Source organism: Balaenoptera borealis (genome assembly GCF_965194805.1).
Source record: "Balaenoptera borealis genome assembly, chromosome: 1".
NCBI lineage: Eukaryota > Metazoa > Chordata > Mammalia > Artiodactyla > Balaenopteridae > Balaenoptera > Balaenoptera borealis.
This window is the reverse complement of record NC_138860.1, coordinates 146,413,323-146,429,279: the sequence shown is the minus strand read 5'-3', so window position 1 is coordinate 146,429,279 and position 15,957 is coordinate 146,413,323. Positions and strand designations below refer to the sequence as shown.

Sequence of the window (15,957 nt, the reverse complement as noted above, 5' to 3'; positions counted from 1 at the left end):
TCTGGGAAGATTCCACATGCCGCAGAGCAACTAGGCCCGTGAGCCACAACTACTGAGCCTGCGCGTCTGGAGCCTGTGCTCCGCAACAAGAGAGGCCGTCATAGTGAGAGGCCCGCGCACCGCGATGAAGAGTGGCCCCCGCTTGCCACAACTAGAGGAAGCCCTCGCATAGAAACGAAGACCCAACACAGCCAAATAAATAAATAAATAAATAAGTCAGGAGCTCTTTAAAAAAAAAAAAAAAAAAAAGATCATGTCAATCCCAGTGAGGCAGACGTGCAACACACTTATAGAATCTTTCTTTAAAAAAAGAAATTCCTCTTATTGTTAATTTTTACTTTCAGAGGAGAACGTACCTTGAATCTTTCTCTAAAAAGTTTTTCTTCTCTTTCCATTCTGTTCTTTTCTAAGTTTTGCTTCTTGGTTTTGAAGAAATTCCTGGGAGATAAGCAGGCAGAAATATGCAGGTAGAGTGACGTGTACTATAATAAAACTCTAAGCTTCCAAAGCCATAAACTCATTCTATTTCAGGATAAATTCAGATATAATTTTATGTGTTTAATTTTATACCATCTTCCTGTTGCCTCTCCTTCCTCAAATCTATCTGCATACCTTCCTCCAGAGTCATCTTTCTAAAATTTAATTGATCATGTCACTCTCTTGCTTAAAACCTTTCAATCTGTCTCTACTGCCTATAAGATAAAGTCAAATTCCTTAGTGTGGTACACAGGGCATTTTATAATCTGGCCCCAACCTACCTTTCCAGCTGCCCTTTTCCATATACATTCAAAGTATACATGGAACATCTTAGAAGGTGGGCTATCATTTCTCTGCCTTTATACCAGGGATACCCTCCCCCAGACTTCTCTGAAAACTGGTCATCATCTTTGATAAAGGGATAATAAAAGGGTTGCACTAATATAGAAAGTAATTCTTATTGGTAGAGTAAGTTGGTAGAAACCATTTAAAAAGGAACAAAGAACACATAGAAAATTGATACATCAATTTACAGGAATAATAATAGACTCAATATTGCATTTTCAAATTTACACAGTTGAGAAAAAAAGTAAACCATTATATCAGTTTGTTGTAAGAAATAAAAAAGCACAAGATTGTTTCCTAAAAAGACTTATGTATAGACATTAAAATACTAGAAAGCTTTCTTTGGGGTGGGGAAGGTAAACAATTTCACTGTTATTTCATCTCTTGGAATTCTGTTTTGTTATGCTACGCAAAAGTAAAAGTGTGAAGTTTAAGGTAGAAAGATGCTCTTCTCATCTAATGAATACATCTTTCCAACTTGGGAAAAATAAATTACATCAAGTCTAAACTTAAAACAAACTTAAGGAAAGGGCCATCCTATGCCATCCTCTGAGTTTAAATTTGGTATAGACTGATGTCTGATTTCTTTTGGGGTGCCCGTGTAGGACTTTTCTAGACAGATTTCCCAAAGCAGACAGACCATGCAGTGTTCTCAGCTCAGTGACCGTTTAGACAAGGATTTCCCCAAGACACTTATTAAACAAAGTGCCTCAGCTCCTGCCCCATATCCCAGCAACTGAGAAGACTGAAGCACAGAGAGCACTAAGTGACCATCAGAGATAGTAAAAAGCATCACCACCCCACCAAGCCAACTGGGAATTTGAATCACATGAATAAAGGTGAGATCTTGAGTCAATAAAACATTTTTTTAAATTTCTAACGCTAATGTAGTGATAACTAGAATTATATTGTATTTTAGGGAAATCAGTCTTACTATATGACACCTAGTTTCTCTTCTCAAAGCAGCATTTAAGTTCCAATTGGTGTATTATTTAAGTTCTGTCTTACTGGGGAAAAGTTCCTACAGCGCAAAGGAAGACTGGAAATTTTTCATCATTTGATAAGGACTGGCTAGAATTCTTCTCTTGCTCCCTATCCACCAAAAGCAGGAATGATAAAGATAAATGTGTGTGACACTTTACATTTTCATATTCTTTTTCTCTTTTAATCCTCTCAGTTGTACTATAATGTAGGTGTTAATACTCTCATTCTGTAGATGAGGAACCTGAAAATCAAATTTAATGACCTGCCCAAGGTCACACAGCTAGTAAGAGGTATAAATCGCAGCAGATAAGCTGTAATTTAAGTGTACTTTTGTGCTTACCTTTCTGATTCTTTAGCACCATTTTTGTCTTTTTTTTCCTTTGATATCAAAAACTTGGGCTTCCAAGGTTTTAGTTTATCTTCATCACTGAGAAGAAAAATATTTTGAGCAAGTAAATTAAGATTGAACTAAAACCCTTACAGAACAATCAGTACTTTCTGGGCAACTTTCTGGGCAATTTTTTTACCAAAAAATTAAAAATTAAAAAGTCATCTAGAAGTATATTTTGATAATCTATGGCAAGGCCAGAGCGTAAATATTTTAGGCTTTGCAAGCCCTGCCATCTCTATGGTAACTACTCAACTCTGCTATTGCGACTGCATTTACAATAACAAGTGGCCGGCCATATTTGGCCCCCAGGCCATAGCTTGCCAACGCCTGATCTGTGGCAATCCAAATTTGAAGCCAGAATCTGAAAAAGAATGGATATATGTATATGTATAACTGAATCACTTTGCTGTACACCTGAAACTAATACAACATTGTAAATCAACTATACTCCAATATAAGATAAAACTTAAAAAAAAATTTGAAGCCAGAAGCAAGAGATCAACCTGCTTATAATCACACTTCCTCTCCTTTCTGAGCCTCAGTTTCTTCACCTCTAAAACGCGAATGATAAAATGGACCTTCACTGTGGGACAAGACTAATCCAACTAGTATTTAGCATTAGCAGAAAAGGATGCAGAGAGGAGAGAGGGTATTATAGAAGGAACTAATATTTTTGAGCACCTATGTGTCAAGTCTTTTATGCTAGGCATTTTACATATGTTAACTAATGTGGTTTTTACAGGAAGTATTACAACAGTCCTTTAAAGTAGTCTTTCATAAAGTTTTACAAAGGGGGAAAGAGATGATCTAGGTAACTTATTATGGTCACAGAAATAGTGGCTTTGAACCCAGTGGCTTTGAATCCAAGTGTGTTTGACTCCAAAGTCTATGGTCTTTCATCATGCCTGCTGCTTTAAAACGTTACCTTGCTGGTATGACAAAGTAACCAATATGTTCATCATTGATGTGAGCAAAACTGGCCCCTCCTCTATCAACCATCTGTATGTCTATGGTGTCTGGCACATCAGAACACAGCTTTTCACTGGGTAAGTGATAACCACAAGAATATTACATCAGAGGAATTTAAAATTTTTTCAGTGACATTGTGTCACAATTCCCTTCAGAGTATGGTCACAAGGTCCAACAGAATATCAGGGACTCAGCATCTGACCAGCATTAAAGATGAGGCCTAGGAATATGGGTTTAACAGATACAAACTACTATACATAAAATAGATAAGCAGCAAGGATTTGCTGTATAGCACAAGAAATTATATTCAATATCATAATAACCTATAATGGAATATAATCAGAAAAAATAACTGGATCATTGTGCTGTACACCTGAAACTAACACAATATTGTAAATCAACTGTACTTCAATAAAAAGGAAAGATGCAGCTTAGGGAAAGCTTTTAAGAAGACTTCCAGGACTCGTCTAGGGATCTCCGATCACTCTCTTTTCTCAATGTCTGTTGCCTTTGGAGTCTATAACAAGGAGTTCAGCAGTTACTTCTTTTCTAATTGTCTGATGTTCACTCATTTTATCTCTTCACTTTAGGTTCCCAAAAGATGGGATCCAGACACACATTCCAGATATATCTACCACAAGCTCAGCACAGTGCTAGGCACAGAGCAAGTGATTAATGAGAACTTGTGCATGGACTTGTTAGGCAGGAGCTATAGCTGTGAGGGCAGGGAATAGGCAAAGCAAATGCCCGCTTAACAGTTTATTTTCTTTAATGATTATAAAACAATATATTATTTTCAGAAAAGTCATTCCAATTTTTACCCATGCCAGCCATGTGACCATTATGGTCAACTCTTTGTCAACTTATTTTAGCTTTTATAGGGATCTAGTTAGCTTAATTAATTTGGCAGGATGAGGATTGTTTTTTTGCCGTATCACAGGTTAAGAAACTAAGATTCAGAAAAGTCACATGACATGCCATAGGGCCCACAGGGACCAGGTTGTAGAAGCTGTTACAGTGTCTTTTTCAAGATCCCCCTCTTCTTCCTTCCCTTGCTGACTCTCTAGGGGAAATTCTAATGAACAAAAGGAAATGAAAATCAGAGGTCCGGATTGTCTAGCAGCAATTTAATCCAGAGTTGTTTAGGCATCTCTTCAACCTAATACGTACCAGGACATGACATGCAAACTAGCCAAGCTGACAAGAACTCAGATATCATCTTCCATCTCCCTTCCTATCCCAAATTCTGCTATTTTCCATCAGTGTTCCATCTGCTACAAATGTCTTTAATAATTGATTTCTCTGAGGCCAAACTACAGAAGATTTACTCTATCACATGAAAAAGAAATTGGTCAGATTTTGATAGGGTTAAGTGACTTGGTAAATATCATTTAATCTTAAAATATCTTCTTCATTTTTTTCACCACCCCAAAACACATTTTGATCATCTTTCACCTGAGCACCTTTAACAATATTCTAACAAATGTTCTACTTCCGACCTTCCCTCCGAAGCATTCTGCAGAAGGGTCTAGGTCTAGTTACTCTTCCTGAAGTGTGGCTCTGATTATATTGTCCTCTTGCCCACAGTTCTGGACTTCCTTATTTGGCAGTAGGGCAAAAGAATTTTCTGATAGGGCCCTCCCAGTACAAAACTGCTAGATCCTGAATAAAGGTTTTTTTGTTTTGTTTTAACAAATTGCCACACTTTACACTTAGATTAAGTCCTGTACGTTATACCTTAATAGACCCCAGCAAGTAAACTGAAACCAGACAGAGAGCAGTAAGCAGTATGCGAGCACAGAAGACAAGTCTGTCCTGAGGAAAATGCTATCAGCACCACAATATTTCAGAAGATTAAACTTTACATTAGGGCAAGGTAGGAGTTAAGACGTATCGTCATGTTAGATATTTTTAAAAGCCAGTTCAGCTGTATGCTATTTATATAAGACACATTGAACAAGAATATGGAAATCAGAAAAAGGATCAAAAATGTATCCTAGGGAAATACTAACTAAAAGAAAGGTCAGGTAGGTATAAGATTGGGCAAATTAGACTTTAAGACAAAGCATCACTAGGAAATTAGCTTAGTGTTGTAGTAAAGAGAATGGATTGGGAGTCTAGTTGCTGGGTTTTAATCCTGGTTCTACCACTTACTGGCGCTATGAGCTTGGGCAAATAACTTCACCTCTGTGTCTCTACCTCTCTTCTACAAAATTTGTATAATAATTGTATCTACTTCACAATTGTTGTGAAGATTGAATGAGTTAATACATGTTAAATCTAAAAACAGTGACTGACTCACAGTAAGACCTACATAAGTATTATTTTTGTTATTAATAGTATTGATATTAGGGGGGATGGAGATGGCTACGACCTAAAAAGAAACATTTAATTCAGCAGAAGATATTTAAAATTTTGTATGCAACTAATAAAAGAGCCTTAGAATATATAAAGAAAAAAATGATAGAACTTTTGGAAGAAACTGACATATCTACCATCTTTCTGTGAGATTTCAAGCCACTTCTTTCATATATTAATGAATCAAGCATCTAAAAGTCCATAAATCTATAAACGATTTTATTAAGAGAATTAACACATATTGTGTTGGCAAAAAAATTCGTTTGGGTTTTTCCGTAACAGTAGAAAAACCTGAACGAACTTTTTGACCAAGCCAAATATTTGATTTAAAGGACATAAGTTGATCCTTGTATCAAACAATTAGAGAAGTCATATTTTTCTAAAGTACACATGGAACATTTATAAAAATTGACCATACTAGGCATGAATCATGTCACAGAATATGTCAAAGTACTGATATCAGCTACTTCCTCAGTGTACTAATACTGTATCAACTACTTTTCCAGATCACAATTCAATTAAGATAGAAATGACACACGGGGAGGGGGAAGGGTAAGCTGGGATGAAGTGAGAGAGTGGCATTGACATATATACACTACCAAATGTAAAATAGTTAGCTAGTGGGAAGCAGCTGCATTGCACAGGGAGATCAGCTGGGTGTTTGTGACCACCTAGAGGGGTGGGATATGGAGGGTGGGAGGGAAACGCAAGAGGGAGGGGATATGGGGATATATGTATACGTATAGCTGACTCACTTTGTTATACAGCAGAAACTAACAACATTGTAAAGCAATTATACTCCAATTAAGATGTTAAAAAAAAATGACAAATAGAATACAGAGCATGGAAACAGATCTTCAGATTTTTGGAAACTTAGTATGACAAAGATGGCATTGTAGAAATGGGGAAAATAGGGGCTATGCAATTAATCATGCTAGAACATTTACCCACATGGAAGAAAATTTAATTGGATCTCTACTTCACTAAAAATGCCAAAATCAGTTCCAGGTAGATCTAAGGCTTATGTGTAAAAGCCAAAAAGTTAACAGTTTTAGAAGAAAATATGGGAGAATATCATATGATCTTGGGATAAAGCTTTCTTTAAAGATATAGAAAGCAACAATCATAAATCACATGTATACTTAGAAGGGAAAATACAATAAATGCAAGTTTTATAGGGAATGCAAATTCATAAGAAAATGCCAGCTTATTTTCCAAAGTGGTTGTACCAATTTACACTCTTCCCAGCAGTATTTAAAGGGAATACTGATCCACATTCTCACCAACAACACAGAAAGAATTCTTAATTTTTACCAATTTATTGGGTATAAGATACTATCTCATTGTGGTATTAATTTGCATTACCTTCATTACTAACAATGTTGAACCTCTTTTAATATGTTTATTCACCCCTCATGTCTTTCTTTCTATAGAAGACCTGTTCATATCTTTTGCCTATTTTTCTGTGGAAAACAAGTTGGCATTTTCTTATGAATTTTCATTCCCTATAAAATTTGCATTATTTTCCCTTCTAAGTATACATATAAATAAGAATATTTGTAGCAGTATTGTTCAAAGGTGCAAAAAATATGGAACTACCCCAATACTCACAAGTAAATGGATAAATTGTGATATGTACATAAAATAGAATATTGTAGAACAGTAAAAATGAATAAATTAATAGTGGCTTAAAAAAGGATGGATTTTGAGTAAAAAAAAAGTTGCAGAATTCTATCTACAACATACCATTTTTACAATGTTAAAATCCCTAATGAAACAATATATTTTTATCACCTGTGTTTGATAACAGTATTTTGGTTTTGAACAGGAAGTGAAAGACGTGAAATGTAGGAGAGTGTTTACCTTGGGGGAAGGCAATGAGATAGACCAAGGGATGTGCACAAGGTAGAGAAACCAAGGCACTGGATATGTTCTGGTTCTGAAGTTGAGTTATGGGTTGAGGGAAATTTGTTTTATCTTGCTTTAAACTTACATGTTTCTTATTTTCATTTTTACAAATATCATATAATTTATTTTTAAGAAAGAATTCATTCTTAACTCTAATTTTATATTCCAGGGCTCTCCTCTCCATCTCCTGCCAAATTGCATTTCCTGCTCGTAACACCCACTTTCTTGATCGCATGCCTTATGGTCCAGTGAAACTTCCCAAACACACTTGTTTTCCATTTACACAGCTGTCCACCCCTCTCCCCCCAGCAAACCTTCCCTGCTTCTCTCTCTCTCTCAACCCCAATCTCCAGCTGTCAAAATGTTTCCTATCCTTGCTTCTTTAACTTGGCACAGAGACTTTTCTGATCCTCTAAATAATGGAAATGTCTACCAATTCTGAGCTTCCAAATTATTTTGCACATTTTTTGGAGGTGGGTCCTTCTTTGTCATCTGATTTAACAAACTATGCTTTGGTATGAGGCCACATGATAGAGATCAGAAAGCCACAGCCCCTACCTCAGGGAGTTCCCATCTAGAGGAGGAGACAGGCAAGAAATAAGACAAATACAACTATGAAAAGAATGTTCTGATAAAAAGGGGGGCCTAACCCAAATAGATAAGCTCAGAGAGGACTTCCTGGGGAAAGCAAAATCTGAATTCAGTTTTAAATAATGAAGGATAAAATAGTCAACCAAGCAAAAAGCATGGCAAAGTGTGTTACAGACAGAACAATTCTTTTGTTCTTAAATTCTCACCTCCTTGGAAAGGCCTTCCCCAGATATCTACTTTAAAATGACTATCAATCTCCTTCCAACACACACACCATATGTCCACTCTCTTTCAAAATATCCAAAGCAATCAAATTCCTATGTTTAATTATAGATTTTTTAATTAATTTATTTATCTGTCTCTCCAATCAGATAGGAATAGGAATTACATCTGTTTCATTCACTGCTTTATACCAACACTTAGCATAGTGTCTGGCATATAGTACATGCTCAGTAAATATTTGTTGAATGAATTGAAGAAGTTGGAACAAATGTGAAGGTTTAGAAATGCTGGAAAGCTTGAAGAGTTCAAGGAACACCCAAATGTAGAGTATGGATGGAACATAGGAATGGTGAGTGAGTGGGAAGCACAGCTGAGGCTGAGAGTTTGCCAGGAGCTGGATCAATAATGAATTTTATGCCTTCTTAAGCAGTTTGGATTTCATTTTGAGAGCAATGGACAACCACTAACCATTTTTAAGCTGGTGAATGGTGGGTTTTGTGACATGATCCTATTTGTACTTTAGAAAGTTTGGAAAATAAACTGAAGTGGAGGTGAGGTGGCCATTCAGGAAGTCATTGCAATGATCCAGCTGAGAAGCAATGAGTGCCTTCATGTGGCTGTGCAGTGGGGATGGGGAAGCAGGAACATTTTGAGAGTTATTTAAACAGAAGAGGGTGCAGGGCATGAGAGGAGGAGGAGTCAAGGACAATGAATGCCTAGGGTTTTGGTTTGAGCAACTGTGTGTTTATTGAAACAATCACCAACATAGAGATTAGAAGAAAGGGGTCATATTTGGATGGGGACAGTTGAGATTATGAGTTATTATGGAATTCTGAGTTTCAAATAGAGTTATCTACCAGGCTTATTAAAGTGGAAGAGAGAAATCTGACCTCAAAATTGTAAATTTTGATATCTTTACTATAGTGATTGTAATTAAAGCCCTAGATGTAGATGAGACCATTCAAGAACATATAAAGGAAGAAGGGAAGAGAACTGATACAGGAAATCTGAGAAACACATAATTTTTAAAGAAATGAATGGCAGAATTAGAACACATACATGCACAGAAAACCAAAACTAACCAACCAAACAGGAGGAGCAACAGCCAAAGATGAAGAATAAGAAATAATGATAACATAGAAACCTGGGGAAAAGTTAATATTTTTTTCCTTTGAAGGATGGCATGATCAACAATTTAAGATATTACAAAGAAGCCAAGTATAATAAGGACTTAACATGGATCCACTGGATTTAACAAAGAAGTTATTAGTGACCTTACCAAAAACAAGTCCGCTGTCATGGTGGAACAGAACCCCAGTTGCAGTGAGCTTGGAAAGATGTATCCAAGATGAGCAGAGGAGACCTTTATTTGCAACCATTTAGTTGAGAGGGAAAGGACAGATAATAAGTAGCTAGAGAAAGGGTATTGAGTTTCAGGATGGTTTCTCTTTTTTGATAGATTTTAGTTATTTAGGCCTTGAGAACAGAGGTTCTGTCAGGTGGTGCTGGCCATCTTCCACAGGAGGCATTTAAATAAGTATTTGTTATGTTGAAATGAGTTTAAAGTCTATAGATTCAAAGGTAAGAAACAAAGCTCCAGTGAGTTTTGAATCACCTACCACTGTTAGGTCATCTGCATTACTCATTATTTTCCTTTCCTAGTGGGGGCAATATATCACAACTTGACTTTTCACCCAGTAACCAAGGATCTGAAGGGATGGCCCTCTGACCGTATTTAACAAAGCATCAGGAAATGGGTTAAATATCAGCAGGGATGACCAATGCGGTAAATTGACTTACTTTGACTTTTTTTCATTTATGTCCACATCATCATAGATAATAACTTCCTGAGACCTAAGTTCTAGGGTCAAGATAGGATCAAAATAGTCTATTATTAGGTATGGTTTATACAATCCCCAGCTTTCCAAATTATACACAATTACTTAATTATCTAGGTGTATCCCCATGCCTGTTTTATCAAAATCTGATCATAGGCTATAGAAAGGATCAAAGAACAAAACAAGTATCCATTTGGGAAAAAGTTCAACTGAGGATTAAAAAATAGTGAGATGTCCTAGTATCTCAAACATATGCATAAATATTTATATCAATTTGATTTCATGTGGATTTCCAGAAAATATGAGTTGCTGAAAGGATCATGTTTAGACTAGGTTCCCATCATCCTGGAACTGGACAAAGATGTTATAATGCTAGAGCAGTGAGAGGGCTTAATTCCTAGGGCAAAAAAAACAACTTAATAGAACATTAATGTTGATTTTCCTTCGATGATTTTTATTTCAAAACACTGACAACTGCTTCTTTATAATAATCTTGCATAAAATTGAATCTGACTTAGTACATAATCATAATTAGACATTTTCAGTTTAGGATATTCACATTCCTTGGTGCTCTACATAGAATTCCATAATATTCAAGTGACTCACCACTTGAACTAGTTAGAAACCTTTTGGCATAATTATTCACAATTCATAATTCAGTTATTCATATATTTGGATGGGGGTACAATGCGTGCCTATTCTAAGTTGACTTTTTTTTTTTTTTTACATGACTGAGGATATTTTGGGAAAGCTGTTTTTTTTTTTTTTAATTTTTATTTATTTATTTATTTTTTGGCTGTGTTGGGACTTCGTTGCTGAGCACAGGCTTTCTCTAGTTGCGGCGAGGGGGGGGGGCTACTCTTCATTGCGGTGTGCAGGTTTCTCATTGCGGTAGCTTCACTTGTTGCAGAGCACGGGCTCTAGGCGCACGGGCTTCAGTAGTTGTGCCACGCAGGCTCAGTAGTTGTGGCTCACGGGCTTAGTTGCTCTGTGGCATGTGGGATCTTCCCCGACCAGGGCTCGAACCCATGTCCCCTGCATTGGCAGGTGGATTCTTAAGCACTGCGCCACCAGGGAAGCCTGGGAGAGCTGTTATTATACCAGGTTTATGTAACTATTTGTTATTTAGTGCAGCAAACTTATATTTGTGGAATATAATATACATTTGAATTGTCAAGTCAGAGTAAAATCAAAGTAGCCACCATCGCTAGAGCCCATAAACTAAACCTGACAAACAACAAAACACATGGCCCTCTCTCATCGATAGATTCAACTTACTGAACGTGATTGAGAGCGAGCACACTAGATGTCAGGCACTGTACTAATTTGTGCACTGTTGTTTTTATAGCAAAGCAAAAAGTATTCCAATGACCCATCCTTGATTCAGTTAGTATGTGTACTGCAAAGTGGTCATGTTCAAATTACTGTCTTAATTCGGGTGAGTTGGCTGTTAAATCCTTCAGAAGGTTATGTGGTATAATGTAAAATGCACGAGCTTTGTATTCAGAGACTTGAGTACAAATCCTAGGTCACTAAAATATGGATGTGAGTCCTAGAGCCTTCCTAAAAAGGGATAATGCATCTATTTCTCGGATTTTAAGAGGCCTGGCGTATAGGAGGCACTTGAGAAATGTTACTCATCTTCCCCAATGTAAGTACTACTATTGTGTAAAATGTCTTTGATTTTGATGTATCAATTTTTCATTAAACGTGGAATGCAGGAAGAATTACTACTTCTCTTTCTCAGACTGTCAGTGCTGAATAATTTTGTTCCAGCAAATAAGCGAATGTCACTTACCTAAATCAGGCAGCGAAATGGAAAGTGCACTGTTAATTGACAAAAGACACAAAGGGTTAAGGGAAAAAGCCATGTTCAGAGATATTAGCTGATACATCTCAAATAACATATTGATGACTAGGTTTCTTGATATAGATGCTTTGGGGGAAAGAAACGAAGCCCACCTTTCCTGCAGCTTTGTTCTGATCACCTCCCCTCTCTTGTAAATGAGCTTATTTATCCCCGGTGACCACTCACACGCCCTTTCCTAACGAGACAATCTCAGGCTGTCCCTTAGCCCTGCCCTTCTTTGTCCACAGGATTCTGTTTCTGCCTTCTACCTTCCACGATGCCAATTCAATGTGGGGTAAGTATGGTGAGAGAGAACCATCTGGAGACACTGGACCCTGACTATGTATATGTTTAACCAAAGAGGTGACTTGAGGGGAGAATTCCAGGCCAGGTGGAAATGGAAGATGGTAAATGTGCTAAGTAGGAGAGGACATTGGCTAGGTAGACCATCTGGTTTTCTTCAAATCTCACAGTTAAGATTACATGAAAGGAAGCATGATGTGGTAGGAAAATATCCATGTATTTTAAGCAATTAATTTAAGTTCAGTCCTACAGGTATTCTGGGGACACTCATCACGGGCCAGGCCCATGTGCTGGGTTTTCAGAATGATCAGACACAGTTTCTGTCCTGAAGTAGCTCACGGTTTAGTGAGGGACACCAAAAGTAAGTTAATATAACACTCTGTGATAAGAACATAATAAAGGACTGACCAAAGGAACAGCACTAACCTTTATGGAAGCTTTAGTTCTCCATTTCCAAAATGAATACCAGCACCTATCTTGTAGAGTTCCCTTTGTACGGGATGAGCTTTCCTAAGTGAATGTGCCTGGGACAGGGCTGATACTCAGTGATCCCTTCCGTTGGTGTCTATGAGACCAGAACTGTGATGTGTAGGACACGGTAGGAGAAACACATGGTCACTAGAGTCAGAGCTGATTTGACTCTCAGTTCCGCCACTTAGCCACTTACCCTGGGCAAGTCACATAACTTTTCAAAGCCTTAGTTTTTCATCTGTAAAACGGAGGAACAAGTTTCTAACTCATGGGTTATTGTGAGGATTAGAGAGAACACATGTGAAGCCTTACTGCACTTCCTGCCCTCAACATCTAGTGAGCACATATCCTTGGGGCCTCGGCTTAAGCAAGCGGTCCCTTGCTTAAGGGAGCCTTTCTTAACACCCATTCCCTTCCTCCATTTTAATTAGGTCAGGGTGCTGGTAGCTCCTATTTAAACATAGAAACCAAGGCCACAAAAAAAAATCTATAATGATATTTCCTTCCTTTAGGTCATCTATTCATTCAACAGATATTTATTGAGAGCCTATTATATCCCAGGCACTGTTCTTTTTTTTTTTTTTTTTTCTTCCAGGCACTGTACTTTATGTTGGAGATACTGCAGTGGACAAAACAGTCATAATCCCTGCCCTCATGGAGTCTAGTAGAGTGAGACAGACAGAAAACAAACAAGGAAATTTATGATCTGTCATGTAAGGAAATTTCTGGAGATAAGTGCAATTAAGAAAAATAGAGCAGGGTAAGGGGGGAGGGGGACGAGGTGAGGGCTGGTTTGCCATTTTTCAGAGGACATTCAGGGAAGGCTTCACTGATAAGTTGATTTTGAAGCAGAGGCCTGAAGATAGTGAGAGAATAGGCCAACTAAATATCTGGGGTAAGAGCATTCCTAGGGGAGGAAACAGCAGACACAAAGACCCTCAAGCTGAGGAGTGCTTGGCCTGTTGAAAGAAGAAGTCAGAACATTTGGAACAGAGGGAGTGAGAAGAGGCTTAACATTTAATTCCCATGTAAAACTCATAGCATAGCTAAGACCCGTGGCATTTAATTCTTGGTTTATTTATGCCTAAATCAAGCCATTTAATAATGACTATCCTAACAGGCAGTGTGTGCATGTGTGTGTGTGCATGTGTTTGTGCGTGTGTGTATGTGTGTGTGTGTGTGAGAGAGAGAGAGAAGATTGAGAGTCCCAACTCTTTTTAAAGGTCGCATTTTCATGGTTGCAACCTCCTTCTGAAGATAACGCAACAAACTAGGAGTTGATATTCCAGAGAGGAGCCCTCAATCAAAAGGCTCAACAAAAAGTAAACAAAGAAACAAATAAATAAACAAAGTTCTGTTGTTACCTTGGTATGTCACCATGCTATTAATTGAAAAATTAAGGTAGAGAGGCAGATTTTGGCAAAATTTAAGGGGAAAAAGGCTTTTTAGACCTTCCTACAAATGGCAGATTTCCCCCTGCACATAGTGAATTTCTCTTTATAGAGGTGTGCAGGCACAGAGATTTGGCTTCTTAGGAAATCTGCAGAGAAGCTTGTGTAGTGGGTTGGACTAGGTATATGGATTTCTCTTCTTACCCTGAGATTCTCTGACTCTAAGAAAAAGGGTTTCTCAGTAGTATTAATAGATGTTACAAGATGTGCACAGGATGTTACAGAAACATAGAAGAGAAACCAGTAATACAGGTTTGGGTAGAAAGGTTCATGGAATGCATCCCAGAAAGGATAATATTTGACCAAACTTTAAAGGAAGGCTAGAACTTTGATAATCAAAGGAAGTTGGAGAAGGGCAGGTACATTCCAGACCAATGGAATGTCATGGTCAAAAGCAAGGAGGCATGAAACACCAGGGCACTCATATACAAAGAGGGAATGTGTTAATGGGCTGGTGATGAGAGTAAATCTGAGCGAGAGATGGAGCTGGACAAGTAGGAAGGGGAGGCCATAAAAGTATTGACTTGCAATGAAAAGGGATTGGCTATTTGTTCTAAAAGTCATAAGCAGTCATTTACAGTTCTAAGAATAGCTCTAAGAAAAAGGAAATAACATTTGCATTTTAAAAACATCAGCATTGGGACTTCCCTGGTGGTCCAGTGGGTAAGACTCCACGCTCCCAATGCAGTGGGCCCGGGTTCAATCCCTGGTCGGGGGAACTAGATCCCACATGCCTACCGCAACTAAGATCCTGCATGCTGCAACTAAAACCCTGTGCAGCCAAAATAAATAAATAAATATTATTAAAAAAAAAAAAAAAAAACACGTATCAGCATTCTCACCTGGATCAAATTTTTATGGGACTGCAGGTATCACACTAATAATTTTTGTCAGAAACATCTAACCTGCTAAGGTCGGGGTCTGCCTTTAGGTCTCATTGGCCACTGGAGCTAGACACCCTCTTCTTCCATGGTCAGGACTACAATTTGTAAACCCCATATTCTATATAAATCTCTTGGTAGATCTACATCCAACAGACAATTAGACTTAAAGTCATGTTACTCTGAGGTTTTATAATTGAAAAGAACTTCAAGGTAGAATAACATAATTCCATGTCAATATATGTAATAACCTGGGTCAAATTATTTTACCATCCTCTGCCCTCATAAAATACAGATCTATGTCTATGTTTTTGTGTGTGTGTCTCTCTCTCATACACACACACACACACACAGACATACACACATATATATGAGAGAAGTGCCTCCAGAGACCACCCAGTCTCCCTCCGCCCTCCTATTATACGCAAGAAGAAACTTGATCCCTATGAATGCAAAATGGAAGTGATTTGCCCATGGTTGCACACTGAATAAACAGAAAAGCTGAAACTAGAATCCAGAACCTAGGCCTCTTGTTTCTTTCTCCTACTCATGAATTTCTAACCTTCCCAATTCCCACTGGTAATTAACTAGGGTGACCTTGGAGGGTCCCTTCCAGGTCTAAAACTTTGAGGTACATGGACCATTCAGCTGAAAAATTCATCTTCCCTTTCTACACACTGCCTCTCTCAAGAGAGGCAAATTAGAATATGGAGTGTAGACAAAACCTCTGGAACGTGTAGGGCTGAGAGAGCATAAAAGGATGTAATTAATAACATAATGCTCAGTAACAACAACAGGAATCTATGCCAAGGATGATGAGGAAAGTTTCTTTCCTGGACTTTGTTTGATTAAGACTTTCCCTCTACCCTTGTTCACAACCTTTTCTCATCAATTTTTTCAAAAGGGACATTGTCACTTT

The 15,957-nt window shown here is 37.8% G+C and overlaps 1 protein-coding gene and 1 long non-coding RNA gene across 5 annotated transcripts in view; one reads left to right on the top strand and one right to left on the bottom strand.

Moving 5' to 3' along the window:
• Nucleotides 1–15,957, bottom strand: part of FYB2 (FYN binding protein 2) — a 137,963-nt gene that overhangs the window by 8,327 nt on the left and 113,679 nt on the right. Inside the window, exons 14-17 of one of the 4 annotated variants that reach the window (XM_082357306.1) lie at nucleotides 11,882–11,910; nucleotides 10,046–10,106; nucleotides 2,147–2,233; nucleotides 357–438 (exon numbers count right to left, since the gene is read on the bottom strand). In XM_082357306.1, coding sequence (XP_082213432.1) covers nucleotides 357–438; nucleotides 2,147–2,233; nucleotides 10,046–10,106; nucleotides 11,882–11,910 — 259 coding nt within the window. Of the gene's footprint in view, nucleotides 1–356; nucleotides 439–2,142; nucleotides 11,119–11,881; nucleotides 11,911–13,878; nucleotides 14,930–15,957 lie in introns of those variants that run through there. The other 3 variants (XM_082357307.1, XM_082357308.1, XM_082357309.1) reach the window with 3 other exon arrangements.
• LOC309613493 lies at nucleotides 433–14,980 on the top strand. The gene is made up of 3 exons (XR_014235760.1): nucleotides 433–1,661; nucleotides 12,181–12,227; nucleotides 13,302–14,980. It is a non-coding gene; the product is annotated as an uncharacterized lncRNA (long non-coding RNA).